Source organism: Schistocerca cancellata, chromosome 7, assembly GCF_023864275.1.
Source record: "Schistocerca cancellata isolate TAMUIC-IGC-003103 chromosome 7, iqSchCanc2.1, whole genome shotgun sequence".
NCBI classification, from domain to species: Eukaryota; Metazoa; Arthropoda; class Insecta; order Orthoptera; family Acrididae; genus Schistocerca; species Schistocerca cancellata.
In genome coordinates this window covers 183,495,782-183,523,466 of record NC_064632.1, presented here as the reverse complement: position 1 = coordinate 183,523,466, position 27,685 = coordinate 183,495,782, and the positions used below count along the sequence as shown (strand labels likewise).

Here is a 27,685-nt window from a genome sequence, read left to right as displayed (position 1 = left end):
GCAATTATTGGGGTACAAACAGATACAAGTTTCATCCGTAAACAACACCTGACGCCCATCCTGAGAGCCCATTCTGCACGATTTCTTGCCCATCTGTAACAGAGCCTGCGTTGTTGTTGTGTACGACATGGTTCTCCCCATGATCATCGGGAACGGAGCCTCACATCATGCAACTGTCTCTCAACAGTTTGATGTGGTACATGATGTCCTCCAGTCTCTTTGAATGCCAAATCCAGTTCTGAAGCACACAACAGTTCCTTTGGCTCAAAAGTCATAGATATTGATCATTCTTTGCACCTGTCAAATTTATATGGGCTACTTGACCTTCCGATCTGTACAGGAACACTTAAAATAGCAACACGCTTGTATGACACATTGGGATGAAGCAAAATTTTTGTTGATGTGTGTATTTTACTATCCTTTCCCGTAAATGTGCACAGTTTTTGTTCTACACCTACACAGATACTCTGCAACCCACCGTACGGTGTGTAGCAGAGTGTACCCTCTACCACAACTAGTCATTTCCTTTCCTGTTCCACTCAGAGATAGAGTTAGGGAAAAATGACTGTCCATGTGCCTCTGTATAAGTCCTAGTTTCCAGTATCTTATCTTTGTGGTCCCTACACGAAATGTACATTGGCAGCAGTAGCATCATTCTACAATTAGCTTCAAATGCCAGTTCTCTAAAGTTTCTCAGTACCATTCTTAAAAATGAATGTCTTTGTCCCTCCAGGGATTCCCATGTCTTCTGTCAATCTGACCTGGTGCTGATCCCAAACACTTGAGCAATACTCAATAACAGGTCACACTAACATTCAATATGCAGTCTCTTTACAGATGAACCACACTTTCTCCTAAAATTCTCCCAATAAACTGAAGTCTACCATTCGCCTCCCCTCCAATAATCCTCACATGCTCATTCCATTTCATATTGCTTTGCAACATTACCCCCAGAAATTTAAACAATGTGACCGTTCAAGCAGGACACTACCAATGCTGTATCCCTATCCAGTGTGTTCACAGAGTTCATTGACACCATCAAAGCTTTCAAATAGTTCAAAAAAACCAACTGTTCAAATCAGAGAACCTGGGAGGTCATCCATGGTGTTGGCAAGCCACAACCAATCTTCTTGTTGAAGATTCGTGCTACGTATTTCCGAACTGCCACATGCCAATGCACCATCGTGCCACATGCATATTCCTTCACCATAATAAATATCATCCAAGTCGATTACCTTATTTCACAGGAAATGAAGGTACACACAATGGTAAAGGAGGCAACATTGGTTCGGTTTCAAATACTGCAGTTCATGACGTAAGTTCATGGCTTGTAGAAAATAAACTAATGCTAAATCACAGTAAGACTCAGTTTTTACAGTTTATAACATACAATTCAACAAAACCTGATGTTTTAATTTCACAGAATGGGAATATAATTAGTGAAACTGATCAGTTCAAATTTCTAGGTGTTCTGATAGATAGTAAACTGTCGTGGAAAGCCCACGTTCAGGTTCTTGTTCAAAGACTTAAGGCTACCATTTTTACTATTCAAATAGTATCTGAAGTTAAGTGATCGTTTTACACAAAAATTAGTCTACTTTGCTTGTTTTCATTCACTGATGTTATATAGTATTATATTTTGGGGTAACTTTTTCCATTCTAAAAAGATATTTTTGGCTCAGAAACAGGCAGTTCGAGCAATAAGTGGCAATAAGTTCGTGAACCTCATGTCTACCTCTGTTCACTAGTATGGGTATTTTGACACTGGCCTCTCAATATATATATTCTTTACTGTCATTCCTTGTTAAAAAATATCAGCTTATTCCCAAGAATATGCACCTTTCACTTAGTTAATACTCAGCAGAAATCCAACCTGCATTTGGATTAGACTGCCTTAACTCTTGTGCAGAAAGGTGTGCAGTATACTGCTGCAACCATTTTCAATAGCTACCACAAGAATTCAAAAATCTTAGCAGTAATCCACGCACTTTCAAATCGAAACTGAAGAGTTCCCTCATGGGTCGCTCCTCCTATTCTGTTGAGGAGTTCCTTGAAAACTTAAGCTGATTCTTATATTATATTGTTGATTGCATTTACTTAAACATATGGCTTGACGTTTTTTGGGTTTATAAACATTTTATTTTTATCTATTATTACTTTTATGTTATAACTTCATGTACTGACATGTTCCATGCCCTTGGAGATTTGCTCCTCAATTTGGTCCTAAGGAAATTGACATGTAAATAAATAAATAATACAACCAGCAAGTTGTGTCAGGGAAATTATTGGCTTAATGATCTATGTTTACTTAGACTATTTGCTTGTTTCAATGTCCTTTTGTTGCCCCCTTCCATCTGTAACTGTAATAGTCAAATACCTTTTGATTTTGGTAGAAGATGGGGACTGGATCTATGTACATTATTTATTCTTTGAAAGTGAAACATCTTAAAGTTCTAAATGACACTTTTGATAATTTTCTTTTCCATCCAGTAAACAGTTATTGGATGACTTATTCTGTGCATATGTATTTCAGTTTCTTCTGGCAGATCCATCTTTTTGATCATGTTGACAACATGTAGTCTTCCATTTTCTTTTGCTTATATGTAACTGTACGATCACCTCAGATAAGTCGCATACAACTAAGCAGGTCCAGTACATCTCTGCTTTACTTTATTGTGAAGACGCTCTGAATCGGCATTTCCCCCTTCACCCGACTTTCCCAGTATCAGCACTGTCTTCACTTTTCTTTGCATCAGCTAACTTCCCAGCCACTTCATCAAATTTTTAGACACTCATATAGAACTAATTTTAAAAATTGGTACAGTGTTTCCTCGGCAAAAATATCGTTGCACATGGGCCTTGAAAAAGCTAGCTGACTGGCAACCAATGTGTGACTCCACACGGAAGTTATTCAGCCAATGCATTCAATACTTCTAAGCTTCTCCAGTTTTCTTACTTTCACTGAATCATGCCATACAATGGATTGTCTAGAAGATACTAAGTCTTAGTTCTAACATATGTTCTCAGCAATAAAGTGTAACACACCTGGGCAGGGTATTATACTAACTCTCAAATTTCTCATAGTTCTTTTGCAATGCCACAGATACCAACATTAACACGCTATTTTTACTTAGTGAGGCTTTAACTGCAGAAAAATTAAAGTGGTGGTTTCAGGCAGAAACAACTGTTACCCAAAGGATTAAGAGTGAGCCTTGGGGAACACCATACATGATTTCTAACCCGTCGGTGTGAATGATAAAGTAAAACTTTCTGCATCCTTCTGGTGGGTATGACATTATTCCTTGGTTGGCTACACCATCATTACCATGAAAACCTCAGTTTATCTAGAAACATATTGTGATTCACATAGTCAAATGCCTTCAATAGGTCGCAGAAACTACCAATCAGATCTATTTTGTTATTTAATGGATGTAAAATTTTGTGAGTGAAAGTGTAAATGGCATTCTCAGTAGAGCAACTTTTCTGATGAAATATTACTTCATTACTACATTTTGGAAAATAATGTCAGCATTGAAAGAGGTCAATAGTTATTGTCATCTCTTGTATCACCTTTCTTATAGGAGCGGTGATGGGGATTTAACAACGGTATATTTCACTACAATACACATCGATATGCACGGTGTTCAAGATTTAAAATTCAATTAAATAATCGCTTACCGCGTAACTGACATTCAGCACATATAAATTACAACCACATACAAACGTGTACTGAACAAATACATACTACCAAACCTCGACAGGTTACATAAAACGGCTTGGATTCTGGTTCATGCAGTATTCTTTTATCATACGCGTAGTTTTAGATGTGTATGAACCACAACACAATGAAATAGCGAAAGTGCAGTATTTACGAACAATTGTTTACACTTTACATTGTTAACAAGGTGAACTAGTTCGTATAATCATTGAATGCCAGTGTACGTAACTGTACATGAAGTTTCAAATAACTTGCTACGTTGACTATACCAGTTTTCTGCATTTTACTACAAACGTATGCAAGGGTGTGTGCACATTTTTAATGCTAAAATCATGTACGCTCATTTTGTGTGTAGCATCACATGCTCTACAGCTAAATACAAGTATTTTTTAACTCGACTTTTGCTAGCTTTATTTTGAAATTACAATACTTTGTAAATTCTAAGGTGCATTGCGTCTTTTGCAAGAGCAACAGTTTCTTAATAACTAAATTCGATTACAGAAATGCAAAGAAAACGAAAATAGCTGCTAACCTTGAGGTGAAGGAATCTACCGGTACCTATATAATTCGTGATGGGCTACCAAAAGTGGTCTACTTATCGCGAGTTACGTTAGCACTTAAGTGCTGCTGTTCGTTATCGAAATCGTAATGCGATTAACATTACCCTGCCGGGAATGTATCCACTCGAAGTAACGCATCGACACACGAAAACTGCCGTTCTAACAATCAGTGCTGTTGTTATTTCAGTAGGCGTTGCCACAACTGCCAACCAATAAAATGCTTTTTTTAAGCTGGGACAGCTGTGTGGCCGTGATATCAGGGCTAACTACTGAAAGCCGATGCATGCTGCTATCACAGAAGGACTAATGGAAACCGAAAACTTCACGATTCAAGTAGTCAGTACACAATTTATTGCATCACATCTTCAGAAGATAACAGCCTGTTGTTTTTGCAAGCTTTCACAGCATGGCTGTTTTGTAAACAGTGCTATGACAGCAATGATAGTTTGATACCAGTTAAGTGCAAAAAGCGGAATCTGACGTCTACAGCGAGAGGATGTGTAGTGCAGTATATTAATACGGTTTGCCGTTTATTGTCGGTCAGTGAATTTGGTGTTTGTAACATAAAGTAATTATTTTTCGTGAAACATACATCGAGTTTGATTATACATTGTTTCTTGTTATGGCACTGCCATGTCAAATGTCCTGTACACATGGCCTGATATCGTGAAATAGTTACAACTTTAAGAGAAATATATAAAAACAACACATGCACATATTTATTAAAAAACTGTACAGTCATATGTCATAAAGAGCTCCACATCACATTAAAGCTAAAGCAGTTGGTCACAGAAATGCAGCAACAACTATCATCTGTCCAACTGTTGCATTATACGGCTATATTCTGGAAGGACATATGAATCAGCATCTGGTGGAGGATTGTTAACAAGATAATTGTTGAGATAGAGTGGAGACAAGCATGGTACTTTATTCTTAACCAATGCTTCCATATCTATTGGTTCAGTGAAGCAATGTGTTGCACCCTGAGGATTTTTGTATGGTGGCAGGCAAAGCATTAGAGCCTTGATCATTACATAGTTTTTCTGGTACATCATTATTTTTTCTCTTTCCTCTTGTCTGCCACACGGTTTATGACTGATGAAGGAGTCACACCTTGAATATAATACCTGCACTGAATGTAATCTACTAAGAATTATGCAGACACTCAATACATCCTTGTAATTCACTCTCAAATGATTGTAATCTAATGTAAAACTATAATGGCTATTCTGCTGCAATAAATCGTTTTAGATTATACATTATTAGTATCGGGGCGCAGTCCTGAATGAAAGTTGAATAAAAAAAGTTATTCCTTTCTTCAGGCATTAACCACTATTTTCAAAGGAGCGCTGGAATAACAAACTGTTTTGAATTCAAGGTATACTCGAGGACGAAGTTACGGTAACCGTGTATTAAACACATTTTAACTACTTTAGTTGTGTGTTTGAGTCTTTGGTTATTTTTGTATGTTGTTATGTGGTCAAGTTGCTAAAAAGTACCACGTAGCTCTTTATTGTGTGTAATTCGTATAACATTTATTTGGCGATTATGAACTCTTGAGACAGTAAAATGTGTCCTAACAACGCTCAGGAACTGCACAGCACAGTTCGACGTTTTGTCTTGCCTTTTTTTTCCCACTCCCCTATTACCAAGAAACGACGTGTAGCGCTGTTTAAACTGCTTTTTGGGAATACACTGCCCCGTTCAACCACTTGATTATTTTTGTCGATTGTAACTCTATGTATCATTATGCTGTACTCATAGATTCGGCTATTTACTAGATCATAATATGTGCTCATTATTAAATCATGTCCAATTCATATTGCAGATTAACATGCTAATCATAAGATGACATATGCTGTATAACAAGCGATAAGAAAGATCAATAAACTGGGAAACAGCACAACTTTCGAGGAAAAATGTTCAGAAAAAAATGTAACTTTCTTAGAATCAAAAATTTTTAGAACAGATAGCCTAGAACAATAGCTCAGATAGAAATCTGAGCACCATTGTTGCTGAAGATTTTGAGAAAATCACTGTTAAAATAGATTCATGAACCCAGTGCATCTGAAAGTGTTTTTCATCGCTTTGTTACATTGGTAAGATAATCCAGTCAGAGATTGGTGTGGATATTATTTTGGATTGACAACAAAGCCTGTCAGTGGAATTTAAAGTGGCCTCTTTATGGATTTGTTACAGGATTTACACGCTAAAGACATATTTCTCTGTAATTTCTGTTATTCTCAATACTACATTGTGCATAATTTGAAAAGTCATGTGTTGCCGATGTTGTGTGTGATGTTGTCTCTTCATTTGGTTTTATATTCTGCCCACACATTCACTTCTTCTGTAACTCTCTATTTTCTTTCTCTTTTCTTCTCATCTGTTTCATCCTTCCTCTCATCTGCACATTAATTCTTCTTTCCCTTTTATTTGTTCTCTCCTGTTCCTTTATTCATTTCCCTTGTTTCTTTATTCATTTTCTATGTATCACTGATCTTCATCTATTTCTTCCTTCTTTGCTTATCTTCTCTTTCTTCATCTTCTTCCATATCCTCTACTTGATCTGTTGGTTCACAGCCAGTGTTGCCATAAAAGACCTCTCCAAGATCTCTGCAATTGTTGCAGCATTCTGCAATTTTGAATCTGAGATTGTAACACACATGCAAGTGCGTGGGTGCCTCCCCCCCCCCCCTCCCCCCCCCTGCATGCACATACAGAGTTCTGCAGGTAGATTGGGATAAGGGATTCTGTCTGGTGAAGTTGATGAGGGGAGAAAGGAGATGAGAAGAGGGAGGGAGTGAGGGAGGGTTGGTGGAGGGTGCCTAATAGCTCAGAGGGAGACAGCAAGTTCATAGAATAAGAATACGGAAGGGAGAGGCAGAAGCTGCATGGGATAGGAATGCAAAAGACTGGTACCGATGAATTCATGCAGAGCATGATAACAGTTACAAGAAGGGACTGGGAGAGACTGACACAACAGAAGAAGGAGAGATTGTGGCGAACAAGGTATGGATGCAGGATTAGTGAAGTTAAGGTCCTGTGGCAGTGTGGAGTTTGGTGTGGGAAGTTAGGGGAGATTTAGGCCAGGAGGATTAAGGAAATGAAGGATGTGGTCTGAACACCCATCTATGTAGTTTAGAAAAGCTGGTGCTGGGGGAACAACCCAGATGGCATGGATTCTGAAGCTGCCACTGAAACTGAGCACATTGTGTTCAGCAGTGTGTTCTAGCACTGGGTGGTCAACTCTGCTCATTGCCACCATACACTGATGAACATTCATTTGGGTGGTCATTTGGTATGTGCTCATGTCTGCATACAGGTTCAAAGAAGGCAGGTAATGACAGGTGTGAATATTGCAGAACCATCTGTTTAATAAATTGTAGTTGTGAAATATTGTCACAATTTTTTTACAGAACAATAGAAAGACTGGTAGAAACCAACCTCAGGGAAGATTGATTTGGGCTCCAGAGGAAGTTTGGAACACGTGACACAGTACTGACCCTACATATTCTAGGAGACAGAATTCTGAAAGGCATACCTACATTTACAGCACTTGTAGATTTAGTGAAAGTTTTTGATAATGTTGACATGAATACACTCTGAAATTTTTAGATTGCATGGGTGAAATACAGAGAGCAAAAAGTTATCTATAACTTGTAGAGCAACCAAACTGCAGTTGTAAGAGCAGAAGGACATGAAAGGAGACAGTAGCTGAGGAGGATGTGAGACACACTTATAGCATCTCTTCAGTGTTATCCAGTCTGCACATTAAGCTAGTAGTAAAAGAGCAGAGAAGCCAAACTGCAGTTATAAAAGTAGAAGGACATAAAGGAAGGCAGTAGCTAGAAGGATGTGAGACACTCTTATAGGCTGCTCTTATGTTATTCAGTCTGTACATTGAACAAGCAGTAAAGGAAACTCTGGTATCCTGGCCTGGTGACTTTGAAAGCTGGCTAGAGTGTCTGGAACTACACCTCGGCCATTAGTGGGAGCTGTTCTACCTGTGAGCACTCACATGGCTGACACAGCACCACACATCATTCTGTCAGTCAGTCAGAGCTTACAGCTGCTCATTAGTTCCACTGCACAGTGACACTGGACTCACTGATATACTCGCTTCACTATAGTCTCCTTTTCATAACACACTGTTTGTTCTTGGTCTCTGTTGTTTGCTGCATTTCAGGTTTTCTACCTCCAGGTTACTTGTTGAACTTTGTTTATTTGTAGCACCATATCTGTTTGTTCATCTTCCTCATTGTTTCCCTTTCTTCTCATGGTCTGTTGTTGGTTGCCACCAGCCAGTCAGCCCACAACAACAGCAACTGCTGCTATTGCAGTAGCAATTGCAACAATAGTTCCCAGCAACAGTTTCAACAGCAACAGCAAAATGTGTTGCTCCATCAAGAAATTCATCCTCTGAAGGATCAGCTGCTGGTACAGGGTATTCATCCACTACAGCAGCAGTCACTTCCTGAGTGGAGGGCTGCCCACCTGCATTTCTGCCATTTAATGATGCCAAAGTGGATTGGGACACATATTTATAGCATCTGAAAGAGTGCTTTACTTCCTTTCAGATCACTGAAGACAGTCACCAAAGGTCACTCTTCATGTTGTGTGCTTGCCTGGGAACTTTTTTATTGTTTAAGAAATTGGCTCCTCCCTCTCAATCACCCTTGCTTTTGAGGAGATGTGCAAGTTACTTTGAAATTATTATTCACACTGATTCCACGAGTCACATCATTACTCAAATTTCATCAATACTATAAAAATTGTGGCCAGTCAGATCGCTCCTGGATGACTGATTTTCAAGGATTAAGTCAGTGATGCAGTTTCATAGATGTGCAAGTTGCCGAAGTGGCATAAAATCAAAAGACTTGCACCTGGTGAACGATCTACCTGATTGGAGGCCCTAGTCATGTGACATTTACATTTACTTGTGCGAATCCATCATGAAAAATCTCATAAGCAGCCTCTTTAATTAAGGACATACTTGTCCAATTGATTCCCAATTTGGAAGTCCACATGTTGCCCCTTAAACCAGTCAGTCCACTAGTGGGACATATTTTGACAATTGTGCACTCTTTGGAAATTGTGCAGGCAACAAATGAGCACCTCATGACCCAGCTGCAAGTAGCAATGGTCCAATCATCAGGAAGATACCTACAAATCATGTCCAAGATAGTGGTATCGTGATTCCTCTTTAGATGTCTGATAGATGTGTCAATGGCCTCTGAACAGCCTGTCAAACCCTAGAGGCATGTGCTACAGGGCCTTCTGTCATGTCCAGACTGCTTCATGGCACATGTTTGTAGGGTATATCTGGATTGCTGGGCACATTGCATCCAGTGTGGTAAAGTTGGACATCTCTGAACAGTTTGCAATAAACTATCTGCACAGCCGTATCCAGTTCCCTGCGTGCATCAAAGAACAGTGCATGAAGTAATAGCTGGCCAGGGTTTTCTTTTTGCTATTAAGTTATTTATAAACCTCACAGCTCCAACCACAGACGTTCGTCTCTAGGTGGACACAAAAGCGACCATCCTTTGTAAACCTCCAAACGTAGGCTTGTCTAGATTGGTTCACCCACCTATATGTTGGTAAATGGCTCCCTCCAAACATATGGCAATTTTAAATCAATGCCCAGGCAAAAGGGGAACCTACTACATTGCATGCGGTTCGAAATCGAATATTTTTCTAAGATTGACCTTGCCTATGCATATTTGGAAATATTCTTGTATGAGGAGTCACAAAACATTGTGCTTATCAACATTGTCTTCCACTCATATAAATACAGGCACTTAGCTTTTGGGGATCTCTTCTGCTCCTATAACCTTCTAAAGATACCATGAACAGTTATTCATGTCCATACCTGCTTACATTAACCTTCTTTGATGACTTAATTGTCACAGGTGCTACACATCAAGAATCTCTGAAACTTTTGTACTCTAATTATGTCATTGCTTGATGCAGGGATACAGTGCCACTTAGACAAATTCCAGTTTTTCCAAGAGTAAGTGGATTATCTCAGGAAGGGATCCAGCCCATTGATCACTATGTCACAGCTATAGAGCTTCAGTGCCATCCCCAAAACTTACTGGAGTTGCAGGGGTTTTCGGGAAGGGTGAATTATTATTCAAAGTTACTCCCACAAGTGGCCCATATCATGCATCTGCAAACCAGTTGCCGAAGAAAAGGCATTCAGTATAGGTAGATAGCTAATTGTGAGTGCACATTCACACAGTTGAAGCATATGCTGCACTTAGCACCCTGCCTTAGACCATTTTCACCATTACATCCACTATCTTGGCCATGGACGTCCCTCTGTATGGCAGTTGTGTGTTGCTACCACATAGGAATGATGAAAGTACTGAGTGACCTATTTCCTAGGTCTCAAAGAGATTGACATCCACTCAAAAGAACTACTCCCAAATAGAAAGGGAAGTGTCAGCAATTGCATTTTCAATTAAGAAGTTCCATGTTTACCTATGGACTGAGTTCACTGTAATTATGGACCACAAACCACTACTGTATGGCGCGGCGGTGGAATGTTGTGTGCTGCGGGGAATGGTAATCTTGGCTTGACCGCCTGGATTGCGAGGAAGGACAACCTCTATAAAAACCCCTCAATCTTCCGGTGTGCTCCGCGCCTATGAGATGCATGGCTGTTGGGGTGGAACAGTCGCAAGCGGGCAACCTCTGGGGCACCTGCCGCACCCCAGTTGTATCAGGCTTACTCAGGCACGCGGGGCTCTGTCTGAGCAGACCTTTAGTTCCCTAGCTGCTCGTGGGACCACAATGGACCCTTCGACCTCTACGTTTCCCCCTACCAGTGGATTGGGTGGGCCACTGGTAGGTACACACACCCAATCGAAAAAGCGACTTCGTGCTGGGAGTCCTCCAGCGCCTGGTGTTGATCGAGATTTATCAGACTGTCGTAACAGAGCATATGCTGATAATCAGAATGTGTTTTTGATTATTAAACGGAAGGAGGGTAGCTTTGAGAGGGTTTCTCCCTTTTACATCCACAAGGGTCTTGAGGGGATTGCAGGAACACTTAAATCTGTGAAGCGACTTCGCAATGGGACTCTGTTAGTTGAGACTTCTAGTTCCCGTCAAGTCGCTTCTCTTCGGAAGGCAACCTGTCTTGGAGAGTACGCTATCGAGACCGAGCTCCACTCCACTCTGAACTATAGTAAGGGTGTTGTGACATGTAGGGATTTGGTGGATATCCCCACAGATGAGTTAAAATCTGAATGGGCTGATGACGGTATTGTTGACGTGCAGCATATTATGAAACGAGTCGATGGGAACCTAGTCAAATCCGACTCGTTTATTCTCACGTTCAGTTGCCCGAGACTCCCAGAGCATGTTAAAGCGGGGTTCTTACGGTTGCCAGTAAGGCCATATTTCCCCAACCCCATGCGCTGTTTTAAATGTCAGCGCTTTGGGCATACTACGTTGGGGTGCAATGGGATAGCCACTTGTGGTAAATGTGGTCAGCCTGCCCATGAAGGAGCCGATTGTTCATCGCCTGTGAAGTGCGTGAATTGCTCTGGGAGTCACCCTGTCTGGAGCCGGGTCTGCCCCATCTATCTCGAAGAACGGAAGATACAGGAGATTAAAACATCTAAGCGCATCCCCTATGGTGAGGCCAAGAAGCTCTTTAAGGCCATGCAACCTCCTGTGTTTACAACGTCTTTCGCTTCCGCTCTGAAGAAACCGGTACAAATGGCCACTGTTGCTACGCAAACGGAGGTTGCTAGTGTTAGCACTAATACCTGCGTTTGCCAGTGCACTTGTGCTGCTGCGGTTGTTTTGCAACCTGCGGCTCTCCCTGCAACATCGGACAAGGCTGTGGTTGCTGACATTGGGGTACTTCCTGCCCCTCCCCCTATGGCGCCTTCTGCCCAGGCGAGTAAAGTTCCACCTGTTGACAAGGCTGTGCATTCTAAGCCCTCCAAGACAAAGACGCCGAAGGTGAAGGTTTTGCCACCTGAGGAGACTAGTCAGGGTCGGTCCGATGACGAGGCCATCATACTGTCTGACATCTCCCGTGGGTCGTCATCGGAGCTGATGGACATCGATGTCGACCGGGGGCGATCTTCTCGTCCCAGGAATAAATCTCCAGCGGGTACGGGCTCTCCTCCGAAGCCCAGAGGAAGGGTGAAAGTTCAGCCACCCTAATCACTGGCTCCCATATTACAGTGGAACCTGAATGGGTTCAGGACGCATGTGGCCGAATTACAACTCCTTGTACGAGAGGGCCCTTTGTGCTTATGTCTCCAAGAGACACATTTTCGGGCCACTGATGCTCCTTCTTTACGGGGCTATACCGTATATCGGAAAGATGATCTGACGGGGCAAAGGGCAAAGGGTGGTGTTGCGGTTTTTGTCCATGACCTGCACCCCTCATCTGAGCTCCCTCTCGTTACAGACTTGCAAGCAGTTGCAGTTGACCTTCTTGTGGGTCGGAGGCTCACAGTCTGTTCAGTCTACTTACCTCCTCAGGATGTGATAGACTCTGAGGCTCTCACAGACCTTATTAGCCAACTCCCCCGCCCATTTCTTCTGCTGGGGGACTTCAATGCTCATAATGTCTTATGGGGCTCTCCGACTACTTGCCCCAGGGGTCGCATTCTGGAAAGCCTCATGATGTCTGAAGAACTGTGCATCCTCAACTCTGGTGCCCCCACTCATTTTTGTACTGCTTCCGGGTCGTCGTCGGCTATTGACCTTTCCTTTTGCTCTCCAGCACTCGCGGCTTCTGCTCTGTGGGAGGTTGTTGCTGACCTCCATTCTAGTGACCACTTCCCCCTTTGGATTCGCGTCCTGGATGAGGCTGTGGCATTTTCAGTGCCGCCTCAGTGGCGCCTCTGCAGAGCTGACTGGACGCTTTTCAGCCAACTGGCTGTTTTGGAACACCGTGCCAGCGTCCACGAATGGGTAGACCATGTTACAGCCGTGATCTCCCATGCTGCTGAATTGTCCATTCCACGGTCATCCGGTAATCCCAAGAGGCGTCCTGTCCCCTGGTGGACCACTGAGTGCCGCTCCGCCATCCGAGCCCGCCGTGCAGCTCTGCGCTGCTTCAAGTGCCGTCCCTCAGCTGACAATCTTGCGGCCTTTCGGGTGGCAAGGGCCAAAGCGCGGCGAGTGATTAAAGAGAGCAAACGACGGTCATGGCAATTGTTCTTGAACTCCATCTCCCGCTCCACTAATTCTACGAAAGTATGGGAAGCCATCAGGAGGATTTCTGGGCAACGCAGCCCACTACCTGTCACGGCATTGCTGCATCAGGGATGTCTCCTCACGGCGCCGAGAGACATTGCCCAGACACTGGCCATGCATTTTGCGGAATCTACCGCCACAATTAACTGTGATCCAGATTTCTGCCACTACCGAACTGCCATCGAGAGGGGTCACTTGGACTTCCGGTCTCCAAATTCTGAACCCTACAACTGCCCCTTCACAATGTGGGAACTGGATTCGGCGCTGTCTGTGGCTCATGATACTGCGCCTGGTCATGATCAAATCCGGTACAGCATGCTGCAGCACTTGTTGCTGCCATCCAAGGAAGTTCTCCTGAGTTGTTTAAATATGATATGGTTATCCGGCACATACCCTGACTCATGGAGGGAGGCGGTTTTGATTCCTCTCCTCCAACCGGGGAAGGACCGAACGCATCCCAGCAGTTATCGCAGTATTGCTTTGACGAGCTGTGTCGGGAAGACGTTGGAACGCATGGTCAACCGTCGCCTGGTTTGGCTGCTCGAGACCAGGCAGCTCCTTAGCCCCTCTCAGTGTGGCTTTCGGCGATGTCGTTCCACTATCGACAATTTGACCCTGCTTGAGGCGGCCATCCAGCAGGCCTTCCTACGTAACCAGCATTGTCTTGGTGTCTTCTTTGACATTCATAAGGCGTATGACACTACTTGGCGCCGCCATATCCTCAATCAACTCCATGAGTGGGGCTTTCGTGGCCGTCTCCCCATCTTCATTCGGTCCTTTCTTTCCCACCGCCTCTTTCGTTATAGGGTTGGTAATGTGCTATCTGATTTGTTTGTGCAGGAGAATGGTGTTCCTCAGGGAAGCGTTTTAAGTGTCACCCTCTTTGCTGTCGCCATTAACAGTATCACGTCCACTATCCGGAGTCCTGTCCAATGCTCCTTGTTTGTGGACGATTTTGCTGTTTTCTGTTCTTCCTCCAGTCTTGTCACTGCTAGTCGGCAGTTGCAGCTTACGATACAGCGATTAGAGGCATGGACTGCGAAGACGGGTTTTACCTTTTCTGCAGAAAAATGTGTGTGTGTTCATTTTAATCGTTCTCGACGTCTTTTTACCTCCCCTGAATTGCGTCTGAGGGACACCATTCTTCCTTTTAGCGACACTGTGCGGTTCCTGGGCCTCACTTTTGATTCCAAGTTGTCGTGGTTGCCTCACCTTAAAGACCTCAAGGTGCGGGCCCTGAAGGCACTGAATATTTTGAAGTGTCTGAGCCATCGGTCCTGGGGAGCAGATCGGGCGCGTTTGCTGCAGTTCTATAGGGCTTTCGTCCGGTCGCGTCTTGACTATGGTTGCACCGTGTATGGGTCAGCAAGGCCTTCGTATCTGAAGATTCTTGATGCAGTACACCATGAGGGTATCAGGCTGGCCACTGGTGCCTTCCGTACCAGTCCCATCCCCAGCCTGTGTGCTGAGGCAGGGGAACCGCCGCTCGCCATCCGGCGGAAACTCCTCATGGTGCGACGGGTGTGTCAATTCCTTGCCTGTCCTACCTCCCCTGCGTACCCTACCGTTGCCCGACCGCCTATGGAACGTCTCTTTTCCAGTCGTCCCAGGGCAACGAGACCATTTGGGATTCGCGCCAAGCATTTGCTTGAGTCCCTTGGTGTGGAGCGTGTGGCCCCCCAACGACAAGGTTTTACTCGCCTGCCTCCCTGGTTGCTCCAGAGGCCCAGCGTCCTTTTAGACTTGTCGGAGTACCGGAGGAGTTGCACTCCTGCGTTTGTTTTTATCTCCTTGTTTTATGATATTTTAAACCAGCATCCCGACCATGTACCAGTATTTACGGATGGCTCTAAACAGGGGGACTCTGTTGGTTGTGCTGTTGTTTTCCCTGATCGAGTCGTGCAGTTACGGCTTCCTGCGGCGTTTACCATCTTTGATGCCGAATTGTTTGCGATCTTGCGGGCATTGGAGCAGATGAGGTGTGTTCCCAGTCTTAAGTTCCTCATCTGTTCTGACTCCCTGAGTGCCCTTCAGACCATGCAACACTTGTACCCAGCGGATACGGTCGTCCAGAACATCCATGATGCCCTCCTCCACCTACAACGGCAGGGGAAGGAGGTGTCCTTCTGCTGGGTGCCGGGGCACGTGGGTATTAGGGGAAACGAACTGGCGGATGTGGCTGCCAAAGATGCATGTTCCCTCCCTCATGTTGTTGAATGTGCCGTCCCCCTCCATGCTGTTACCTCCCTCCTGCGTTTTCGTGTTATGCGTCAGTGGGAAGAGGAGTGGCTGGCAGTCGGTGACAATAAGCTGCGTCTGGTCAAGGCTACCACGCGGCCATGGCGTACGTCCTACCAGTCATGCAGGCGGGATGAGGTTCTCCTCACTCGCCTCCGCATCGGGCACAGTCCATTAACACATGGTTTTTTACTCCGGCGGGAGGACCCCCCAATCTGCAGTTCTTGTGGCGTCCAGATTACTGTCCGCCACATTTTACTTGACTGTCTTTTATTCTCTAACCAGAGGGCGGTGGTTTCCTTGCCACCGGATTTGCCCTCTATTTTACAAGATGACGCAACGACTGTAGTTAAGGTCTTACGGTTTTGTGTCCTGTCCCATTTGTTGCCTCGGATTTTAGGGAGAGGGTTTTAATGTGCTGCTGGGTGACTGGCTCACCCGGGTTTTAGGTAAGAGGTCAGCCAGTCACGATTACCTCCTTGTTTCCCTTCGGTTTCTGTTCTCTTTCCCTTGTGTTTCCTTTCCTTTTTAGTGTGTCCCTTCTCCTCTCCTTTTACCTCTGTGTGTGAGGATTTGTAACTGCGTCAGGTCTGTGTGTTTTAGCCGTTCTCCTTGTTCGCTGTTTGTCTTAGTCCCTTCGCTGCATGTGTTCCTGTTTTTATGCGTTTGGGCGCTGATGACCACGCTGTTTAGCGCCCGTAAACTTCAAACACACACACACACACACACACACACACACACACACACACACACACACACACACACACACAAACCACTGATGGTACTGTTTGGGCTGTACTCTAGTTCTCCAGAGCAGACAGCAGAATGGCTCTAATATTGGGCCTTTTTCCTCAGTTCTTACAAATATGCCATTAAGTGCAAATCAACAGCACAACATGCAAATGTAGAAGCTCTTGTCTTGTCTTGTCTTCCTGTATGGGCAGATCGAGCCTTTGGCCAGCAGGAAGTCTCTTGTTTCCACACAGATGAAATGAAGACTTTCCTTGAAAGGATTTTCCATGACGTGTGCATGAGTCACTGCAGACATCCACTGCTATCAGATCGTATGACAAGTAGTGCACTTTTTGCTCCATGGGTAACCCACATACATTTACAAGAACACAATCTAGAGTTCCAGGCCTTGTCCCATCTATCACCATCTGTCTACATCTACATACATACTCTGCAAGCCACTAATGGTGCATGGTGGAAGGTACACTGTACCATTACTAGTCACTTCCTTTCCTGTTCCACTCACAGATACAGTGAGGGGAAAAATGACTATCTATATGCCTCCGTATGAGCCCTAATTTCTTGTATCTTATCTTCATTGGCTTACACAAAATGTATGTTGACGGCAGTAGAATTGTTCTGCAGTCACTTTCAAATGCTCATTCTATAAATTTTCTCAATAGTGTTTCTCGAGAAGGATGTTGCCTTCCATCCAGGAATTCCCATTTGAGTTCCCAAAGCATCTCTGTAACACCTGCATGTTGGTCTAACATACCACTAACAAATCTAGCACCCTGCCTATGAATTTGTTGTGATGTCTTCCTTTAATCTGACCTGGTGTGGATCCCAAACAGTCAAGCAGCACTCAAGAATAGGTTTCACCAGTGTCCTATATGTGGTCCTCTTTACAGATGAATCACACTTTCCCAAAATTCTCCCAATAAACTGAAGTCCACCATCCCTACCACAGTGCCCACATTTCATATTTCTTTGCAATTTTATACCCAGATATGTAAACAATGTAACTGTGTCAAACAGGACACTACAAATGCTGTATCCAAACATTACGGGTTTGTTTTTCATACTCATCTACATTAACTTACATTTAGAGGTAGCTGCCATTCATCACAGTAACTGAAATTTTTCCTAAGTCAACTTGTATCTTCCTACAGTCACTCAACTTTGACACCCTCCTGTACACCACAGCATCAGCAAACAGACACAGATTGCTGCCCACCATATCATTTATGTGTATAGAAAACAATAGCAGTTCTATCACACTTACCTGGGGAACTCCTTATGATACCCTTGCCTCTGAAGAGCACTCGCCATCGAGGAAAACATACTGTGTTCTATTACTTAGGAAGCTCTTGAGCTATTCACATATCTAGGAACCTGTTCCATATGCTTGAACCTTCATTAACAGTCTGCAGTGGGGCACTATGTCAAATGCTTTTTGGAAATCTAGAAATATGGAATCTGCCTGTTGCCTTTTATCCTAGTTTGCAGTATACCATGTGAGATAAGAGCAAACTGAGTTTCACACAAGCAGTTCTTTCCAAAACCGTGCTGATTCGTGGAAATAAGCTTCTCAGTCTCAAGGAAATTTATTATATTTGAACTAAGAATATATTCAAGAATTCTGCAGCAAACCGGTGTTAAGGATATTGGTCTGTTCTTTTACCCTTCTTATGTACAGGAGATACCTGCACTTTTTTCCAGTCGCTTGGGACTATGTGCTGGGGAAGAGTTTCACGATCAATGCAAGCAAAGTAAGGGCACAATGTCAGTCATGGATGACATCCTTCTCATAGACACTGAGGCAGACACACATCGTTTTGTCATCCTGGCCACCCTACAGCCTCAGGTTTTACCAAGCCACTTCGTGATTACTGGAGAATATTGTGGATGCAAGCTCTAGTGAGGTGACACACTTTCTGGTCAGGCTTACACAAATAAGTGGAAGCCGTGTTGTGCAGCAATTCAGCTAATCTCCGGTACCAGGCAGCACCATCCAAATCCTTTGCTGCCCCCCCCCCCCTCACACCCCCCACCCCCACACTGACCACAGCATTCATTTGGACTTTGCAAGCCCATTTCTGGGTTCCATGTGGCTAGTAGTTATGGATGCCTGCTCAGAATACCTGTATGTGATAAGTATGGTGTACACAGCAACAGAAGTCACATCAAATGTGCTAACTCAGACTATGGACATCGAAGGGCTTCCCTGAATTATCAGACTTGACAGTGGGCCCCAATTCATGGGCATGGCTTTCTAACAATTCTACCATCAGATGGCATAAAACATCTTTTTACTCCACCATTTGACCAATTTTCCAATGACAAAGTGAAGCTTATAGTGTAGATGTGTAAGTGGAAAATGTTGAAAGCAGTGGGAATGTCCGCCACAACAGCAGTGCTCGCAGTATTCCTGAACACGTACTGGATCACTTCTGTCCAAGGCAGAAGCTTAGCAGAGCTCCTCCATGTAAGACAACTGTGGGCACTCTACCATCTCTGGGAACCCTGGATCCAGCATTCAGAATGATGCCCACCAGTCACAGCAGTGTGCATATACTCATACAGAGCGAAAGCCACATGGACTCCAGCAACAGCGGTTACCATCTGTGGGCAGTGTATTACTGCAATTGACTCTCTAAAGAGTTTGGAGTGCTGTCATACAAACCAACTCTGCGCATGCCTACCAACTGCACCACCATCAGTTGTACTATCATATGACCAGAACTAAAAAACCCACATCCTCACCAATATAACTTTTGCCCACAAAAACCAGTGATAGTTTCATTGCACACAGACATGAAGATGGGTCTCTGAACACAGCCTCCGCTGCCACAACCAACAAACAATGCCCACATTGCCATATCTCAGCATACTGCTGGACGTCCATAGTTCCTCACACCAACCAGTGGGCTGAAGTGCCTGCCCACCAACTGTGCCAGCTGTCCACTTTCTAAAACATTTTCCAGGTCGTTTCTGGTCATATTCACCCATCTCAGGTGGGCGGGATCTGGTAACGAGCCCTGATGACTTTGAAAGCCTACTAGAGAGCATGAAAGTGAACCTGGGTGAATAACCAAAACATGGACAAAAGGATGAAATACTTAATAAAGTTACTTATGATGAAGAAAGTAAAAGAAAGGAAAATCTCAAATGGAATGATGCAGCTATAAGAAAAAGAAAAAAAGAAAGTTTCAGACAAATAATAATAGAAACATGATAGCAAAAGTTGAATTAAATACTATTTGGAGATATTTTCAAGAGAATGTGAGAAGATACAACAAAAATTTACAGGTGCATCAATTGAAAGAAGAGTACAAAGAAAACAGAACAGTAACATGCATTGGGTGGTACCAAATTCTGTAAGTTAAGATGACAGATGCTGCAGTAACAAACAACAGAAAGTTGTATTATGATACCAACATTTCCTTAAAGGTTTGTGTAGTTCAAGAAATGGATCGGAAACGCAAGATAGTTAACAGTCAAAACAATGAAACAATGACATGGTATTGGCAGATAAGTTATATGAAGCCCTTTGAGGTAGGAAGAAAGTGAAGGTGCCAGGATGTGATGGTATTTCAGTAGAAATAATTTGAAATGTGTAAAATTATTCTCAGAATGCTTGTGAAAGAATGTTCCTCAATTAAAGTAATGCTGTAACTATTCTGCTTCACAAGAATGGTGACAGACTAGACAAACAAAACTATAGACTTTTCACCCTCCTCTTTGTGAAACATAGGATATTCACTCACCCTGTAGAAAAAACATTAGACTTTAGCAGAGCAAAAGAACTGGTTGGCTTTAGTAGTAGATGTAACATAATGAACCATTTTCAAGTCAGGAACAAAATTATGGAACAGAACAGTACGTATTGCCTGGAATTCATAGCTTTCAACATAGTTTCAACCAAATACAAGGCTATCCAAAATTTTCAGGACTGGTGCTGCCACCTGTAGAAAACCTTGCCTTTGGACTAATGGTCACCATCACCCTCGAAGTAGTTCCCATCCACATGTACACATCGGTCCCAGTGCTTCTGCCACTGGTCAAACGTTTTCTGGAAGTCCTGTTCTTTGAGGGTGTTTAGCACTACCAGCAATGCTTCTTGAATCCTCTCTAGAGTGTCAAACTGATGGCCTTTCAATTTGAGTTTCAGTTTTGGGAATAGCACGAAGTCACAAGGTGCCAAATCTGGCGAGTACAGTGGGTGGGGTACAAATGCCATGTTGTTTTTTGCCAAAAAGATCCTGGTGAGCAAGGACGTGTGACGGGGCACGTTGTCGTGATGCAGCAGCCAGTTCCCTTGACGCGGGCCATTGTCAGTGCAGGTTTTCACGGAGCCGTTGCAAAATGTCACAGTAGTACGTGGATTCACTGTTTGGTTGGGTGGGACAAATTCTTTGTGCACAATTCCCTTGGTATCAAAGAAAACGATTATCATGTTCGTCACTCTGCTCTTCACCTGTCACTCTTTTTTGGGTCTTGGAGAGCCCAGGCTTTTCCACTGGGACGATTGTCGCTTTGTCGCTGGGTCATAACCATAAATCGAGCTCTCGTTGCCGGTGATAACCCCTGACAAGAAGGTTGGATCATCAGATGCGGTCTAACGAATGCCCGTGCACACTTCAACATGCTGTACCTTCTTATCAGCAGTCAAGATCCTTGGCACAAATTTTGTGGCGACACGATGCATACCCAGTTCATCAATCAACATTCGTTGACATTTCCCATAACCAATACCCACTTCATCCGCAAGGTCTTGAATGGTTCGACATCGATCCACACAAACCAATTGTTGAACTTTGGAAACAATGTATGGTGGCGTGCGGCTAACGGGTCTTCCAGTGTGAGCATCATCTTCGACGTCTGTACGGCTGGCCCTGAACCGAGCATGCCACTCAAACATACGTGTGCGGCTCATGCTGTGTCCCCCAAACACTTGTTGAATCATTGCCAGGGTCTCCATAGCACTTTTCCTGAGATTTGCACAGAATTTGATACACACGCGCTGTTCTGTTCGTGGATCCATCGTAAAATCACCACACACCAAACACAGAGTATTACAGAAATCACTGTGGACACACAACACGTCCTCCCAGCTGAATGCCACTCCCCACCTTGACTCATCAGATATGCAGCTTTCACCACCTAGCGTTGCAAAGATCTACTACTCCTACTTTGCTGATGGCAGCACCAGTCCCTAAAATTTTGGATTCCACCTTGTATGTCCCAACTATGTTTTAGAAATAAGTCACTTATTCAGCATATGTGCATACCTATGATGAGGTCCCATACTCCGAGGTGCGTAGGGGACGATGTGGGAGAACCGCACTGCCCTACTAGGCAAGGTCCTAGCGGAGGTGGTTTGCTATTGCCTCCCTCCGACTGTAATGAGGATTAATGATGATGATGATGAAGACGATACAACACCCAGTCATATCGAGACAGGGAAAATCCCTGACCCTGCCGGGAATCAAACCCGGGATCCCATGCACAGGAAGCGAGAACGCTACCGCAAGACCACAAGCTGCGGACTGCGGACATGTGCATACCTACACTGAAGAACATATACAACTTGTATTAGATTCCACAATGGTAGTGCAAAAGTCAAACTTGAAAGAGGAGCCAGGAAAGGAGATATATTGTCACCAAAACTGTACAGAAGAAATTTTCAGTTCCTTAAACTGGGAAAATGATGAAGTATTGTTGCAACTGAACGTATCTGGCTCACCTGAATTTTAATGATATCATATGTTTGCTTTTAGTGTACACGTCCTTCAAAAATGAATTACAACTAAATGGGGAAAGGGGCCTGGAAATCAATTATAGTAAGAGTCAAATAATGCTTGACTAGTATATCAAATAGAAAATAGTTCATATTTTGTTAGTGATGTGTTTCTGCACTTAAAACAATTGAAAACAGTGAGCTTATGGCCAGCAAAATAAATAAACAGAAGAATAAAAATGGTCTGAAATGTTTTTGGTAAACTGTGTAAGGTTTTCAAAACGAAACTTCCAATGTTTCTGAAAGAGGAAGATTATTATCAGTGTGCATTGCCAATTTTAACTTATGGCAGTGAGACATAAACTTTTAATAAGAAAGCCTTTCAAACCCTCAGGGTTGCACAGTGAACCATGGACAGATGCACACTGGAAATTACTGAGAGGCTGGAAAACATACTGTTTTTATTTGCGTATTCCATGAATTATGATTGTGATCTCTCAGTATAATGTGGAGTGAATCAGTATTCATATCATTTGATGATGACTTTCTAAGATGTCAAAACTGGTCATGTTACCATTTGTGTGACTCAATCCTGGGAAAACCATAAAAGAATTTTGTTTATGTGACAGTTACTGTGTTCTCTGCAGGCAGTATGTGTAATTTATATATGGATCAGTTACTTGTCAGCTGTAATACAACATATCAGGAAACCAATGGCATCATGCTGACCACGTACATGATTGTTTTCTCATTAATCTTTCTTACACGTAATGATTTATACTTAATTTAATTACATATGCTCACATTGCTCCCCCCCCCCCCCCCCCTCTCTCTCTCTCTCTCTCTCTCTCTCTCTCTCTCTCTCTCTCTGTATCAAACAAACACACACACGCACACACACACACACACACACACATTCATGTACATACATATATAATGTTAGGAGTAGGAGGAGTTATCAAAGTATTAAATTTTGCCTGAGTAAATGCGTGTGGGTAGTTAACTATGTACATTCCAATTGCTAATATCTAAATCTGATTTTTTTTTTCCACGTCCTTGAAGGTTTTTTTCCTGATAAGGTCTATGCAAAGTGATTAATAAGTGAAAGGATGAATGAAAGAGAGAGGGAGAGGTTGGGAGAAGGAAGGCTTGTTCTTGTTAAATTTCACTGCATAACTTCTACACTCATGTTCTACGCTAAACAATAATATTTTTTGTAGTGTTGCAGGTACCATATCCATGGCGCGCTCGAGACATGATAGTACTGGGTCCACGCCTGTGGAACAGTACCGTAAGCAGATAGGTAAGTCATATAGTGGTCAAGGACATGCACAATATATTCAGAATTCATGCTGAATAACTGACCAGTTTGAAGACTACAGGTCATCAATAGAACACACCAGTTTTCAAGCAATGGAATCTCCAGGTCTGAATATCAACAAATAATATAAGGAAAAGATAGATTGCTATTTTCTGTAAAGATGACATCTTAACTTGCAGACAGGCACAACAAAAAGACGTGTGCATTAGCTTTCGGCCGAATGCATTCATCGTAAATGAAAACACACGCACGCACGCACGCACACACACACACACACACACACACACACACACACACACACACACACACAGATAGATGACCGCAGCTCGGATCAGAATGCTCTTCTCTCTTCCCCCTTCCGCCCCCTTACCCTGCTATCCCTTCCCCTTCTCTGCCCCCTCCAGACTGCTGCTGCCATTCAGTGTGACAGTTATATTGTGGTCCAAGCTGCTGCAGATGGCAGTCGTGTATGTGAGATGTGCTCGCTTGTGTGAATGAATGTGTGTGTGTGTGTGTGTGTGTGTGTGTGTGTGTGTGTGTGTGTGTTTTCCTGATGAGCACTTTGGCGAAAAGCTAATGTTTAAGAGTCTTCTCATTATGCCTGTCTGCAAGTGATTATGTTATCTTTATGGTAAGTATCAATCTATCTGTTCCTTATATTGTTGCACACATCAGTTTTGTTGTTGAATACTTGTCTATCACTTATAAATTACTGAACACCTGTGAAGTTCTCACTGCCATATTCATCTTATCTTCAGTCAGAGTATTAGTTTAGTCTTAAATTTTATAAATGGTATTGTACGTTTTCTAAAACCCTAGTTTTTTATGCATACAGTAGCTGTACCCATCCATGCATTGCTGTGGCTTAGTGTGGTTAAATGGAAAAGGAAGAAAAGAGAAAGCAAACATTTCTAAAATGTGTGTGACTTGAATATACATCATAATCTCCTTCTCCCCCCTTAAGCCATATCCATCTCTATCACCTTGTCCCCTCTCTCCATCCATCTGCATTTCCCCTAGACATTTTCTCTTGCCCCTCCCCTCTCTCTGTCTGTCTCCACCTTTCCACTCTCTCCCCCCTATCCCCATCACACCTTATTTATTGTTATTGTAGAATCACGTTCTGTAGTAGTATTTTAATCACAAGCCGATAAGCCAGAATACAACTTTCCTGTTTTCTGTCTCATGTAAATATTTGAATTTAATCAGTGAAGAACTTTTCGAAATTTTTTGTAACAATGTTTCCCCTTTGTATATTACATATCTATTTATATATCACATATATTTCCAAAATAAGCACATAAAATATGTGCTTATTCACATGCAATGTGAAAACTTCAAAGCCATCAACCAACTATTCTTTGAGTTTTGCGAGCACAAACATACACAGGCTGAATTTTTATGTGTAAAGATGGAATCAAAGCTGATTACTTGAAACATTTCAATGTACTTTGCATGTGAGCCAAGGGTGTGATACATATTTTTTTTCTGAATAGTTTGTTGGAGCCTACTATGACTTCCTCTCCTGTACCAACCTCTTCAACACAGATGACTAGTTTCACATGACATCCTCAGTTAATCTATACCCACATGACTGGTATGCAATTCACACTTAAGAGCCTGGCAGAGGGTTCATCAAACCACTTTCTCACTATTTATCTGCTATCCACTCTCAAACAGCATGCTGGAGAAACAAATACTTAAATCTCTCCTGAGAGCTCTGATTGCTACTATTTTATTACAATGATTATTTCTTGTATGTAGGTTGGCATCAACAAAATATTTTCACATTTGTAAGTTGGTGATCTAAATTTTGTGGAAAGATCTTGCCACATTGAAAAATACCTTTGTTTTAATGATTGCCACCCCAACTCGTGTATCAAACACTCTCTCCCCTATTTCAAGATAGGACAAAACAAGCTGCCTTTCTTTTTATTTTTTTGATGTCATCTATCAATCTTATATTGTAAGAATCCCATGCTGCACAGCAATACTCTAGCAGAGGACGGACTGTTTCTCTACCACTCCACTCTTGAACAGCATGCAGGAGAAATAAATACACTTAAATCACTTTGTGTGAGCTCTGTTCTCTGCTATTTTGTATTGTAGGCAGTCCTTCAGTTGATTTATTGCATTTTCTAAGTGTTCTGCCAATAAAATGCAGTTTTCAGTTGCCTTGCCGACAACAATATCTGTGTGACTGTTACAATTTAAGTAATTTGTAATTGTCATTCCTACATATTTAGTTGAATTGACATCCTTTAGATTTGTGTGACTTATCTTGTGACTGAAATTTAATGAATTCCTTTTAGAACTCATGTGGATGACATCACACTTTTCATAATTTAGAGTCAGTTTCATATTTATTGAATATATTCCAATCTCAGCCTCCCCCCACAGCTTTTTCCCCCTCTGTAATTTTATTCTGTCCCTTCTATAAGTCAGGTCTTTTCCACATAGTCCATTCCTCATTAATTCTGTGGAGAAACTCCCAATTTTTTGTCTTATCAGACCACTTACTTTTCAGCATATTTCTACTCCACCACATATCATTGCTTGAACTTGCATCCTTGCCATTAATCCCAAAGCCCATGTTCCACTCCCATATGCTGGTGCCCAAAATTAAAGCAACAAGCAGAAATTGTGTAAGGTTGCCACAAAACAGCATAAAAAGGTGATAGTAAAGTAGAATAATGTAAAGAACACAGAACTTAAACAACTGCAACTTGCATAATGTTAGACAAAAATGTTCTTCGTTTTTTCCAATTTAACCGATTTACACACACACATTCCAGCAACTGGTTAATGTGCTCAGCATGGAGCGTGATCACCTTTGGCAGCAATACAGGCCTGACAATGACAGGGCATGCCGTGAGTGATGTCATCAGTCTCATGTTGAGGCAATAATGCCCATTCTTCCTGCAGAGTGCTCACAAATCTTGGAGAATGGTTGGTGGATGCAGAAGTGATGCAAACTGTATCCCTAGTGTATTTCAGACATGCTCTATGGGATTAAAATTGGGAGAACTAGCAGGTCATGCCATGCATGCAGTATCTTCCATTCCAAGAAAATATCAACCACCCTGTACTCTATGAGGTCGAGCATTATCGTCCATCGCTACAAATTCTGGGCTCACACCACCTCGTGACAACTGCTCATGAGGTCCCAAGATCTTGTTGTGATACATGACAATAGTTAAACCTTTTCCATTCACTCGTACAATTGCATGGAGAGATGTTCGAGTAGTCAACATAACCCCTGACCATGCTATTTAGGATCCTACTCTATATTGGTCTCTTTCCACAATGTTTGGAATCTTAAATCGTGTTCCACATTCGCTCCTGATGTGAATGTGTTGATAATTACTCCCCAGACCAAATCGGGACTCATCTGCGAGTAGAACATTGGCCCACTGTTTGACTATCCAGGTGGCATTTTGATGACTCCAATGTAGATGTTTCATCCTGTGAAGACGCATTAAGTGGAATGCCATCTTCTGTGATGAACATGATTGTACAGCCATCTATTGACATTTTGTATGATTATACTGTGAATTAGGTCTCTTACAATACAGGCTACTCTGCTGAATCTTCTGTACACCTTTTGTCTCGATACAACATGTCCAGTGAAGTCTGTGAGGGCAGATGCCAGTTGCCGTGCAGTACTAAGGTGGTACTGTTGTGCCATTAGAACCAAATAACGGTCCTCTCTTTTTGATATCACATGCAGTTGGCCCTATTCGAGATACTGTTTTGGTCTCCATAAATTCTTGCCACGCCCGAGAAACAACAGAACGATTCACATTAAGTCTTTGGACCACATCAGTTTGTGATTCTTCTAGATAAGCTCAAGCACTATGGTATGAATGGGACAGTGCTCAAATTGTTTAAATCATACCTAACTGGAAGAGTGCAGGAAGTTGAAATAAGCAGTTCACATAATACGCAAAAAACTGGTGATTTCTCAAACTGGGGAACAATCAAGAATGGAGTGCTGCAAGGTTCAGTCTTGGGTCCTCTGCTGCTCTTAATATATATTAATGACTTGCCATTCTATATTCACGAAGATGCAAAGCTGGTACTTTTTGCCGATAATACAAGTATAGCTATCACACCCAATAGACAAGAATTAACTGGTGAAA

The 27,685-nt window shown here is 42.7% G+C and overlaps 2 protein-coding genes across 6 annotated transcripts in view; one reads left to right on the top strand and one right to left on the bottom strand.

Annotated features, from left to right (window-relative positions):
* LOC126092627 (malonate--CoA ligase ACSF3, mitochondrial) overlaps positions 1-4,386 on the bottom strand; it is a 78,286-nt gene extending 73,900 nt beyond the window's left edge. The window contains exon 1 of the mRNA XM_049908346.1: positions 4,251-4,386. The gene's annotated coding sequence lies outside the window, so the exon portion shown is untranslated. The remainder of the gene's footprint in view (positions 1-4,250) is intronic.
* The window catches only part of LOC126092628 (triple QxxK/R motif-containing protein-like), a 71,374-nt gene continuing 47,624 nt past the window's right edge, over positions 3,936-27,685 (top strand). Inside the window, exons 1-2 of one of the 5 annotated variants that reach the window (XM_049908347.1) lie at positions 3,936-4,022; positions 23,443-23,525. In XM_049908347.1, the coding sequence (XP_049764304.1) occupies positions 4,015-4,022; positions 23,443-23,525 (91 nt within the window). In that variant the 5' untranslated portion in view covers positions 3,936-4,014. The other 4 variants (XM_049908349.1, XM_049908348.1, XM_049908350.1 and 1 more) reach the window with 4 other exon arrangements.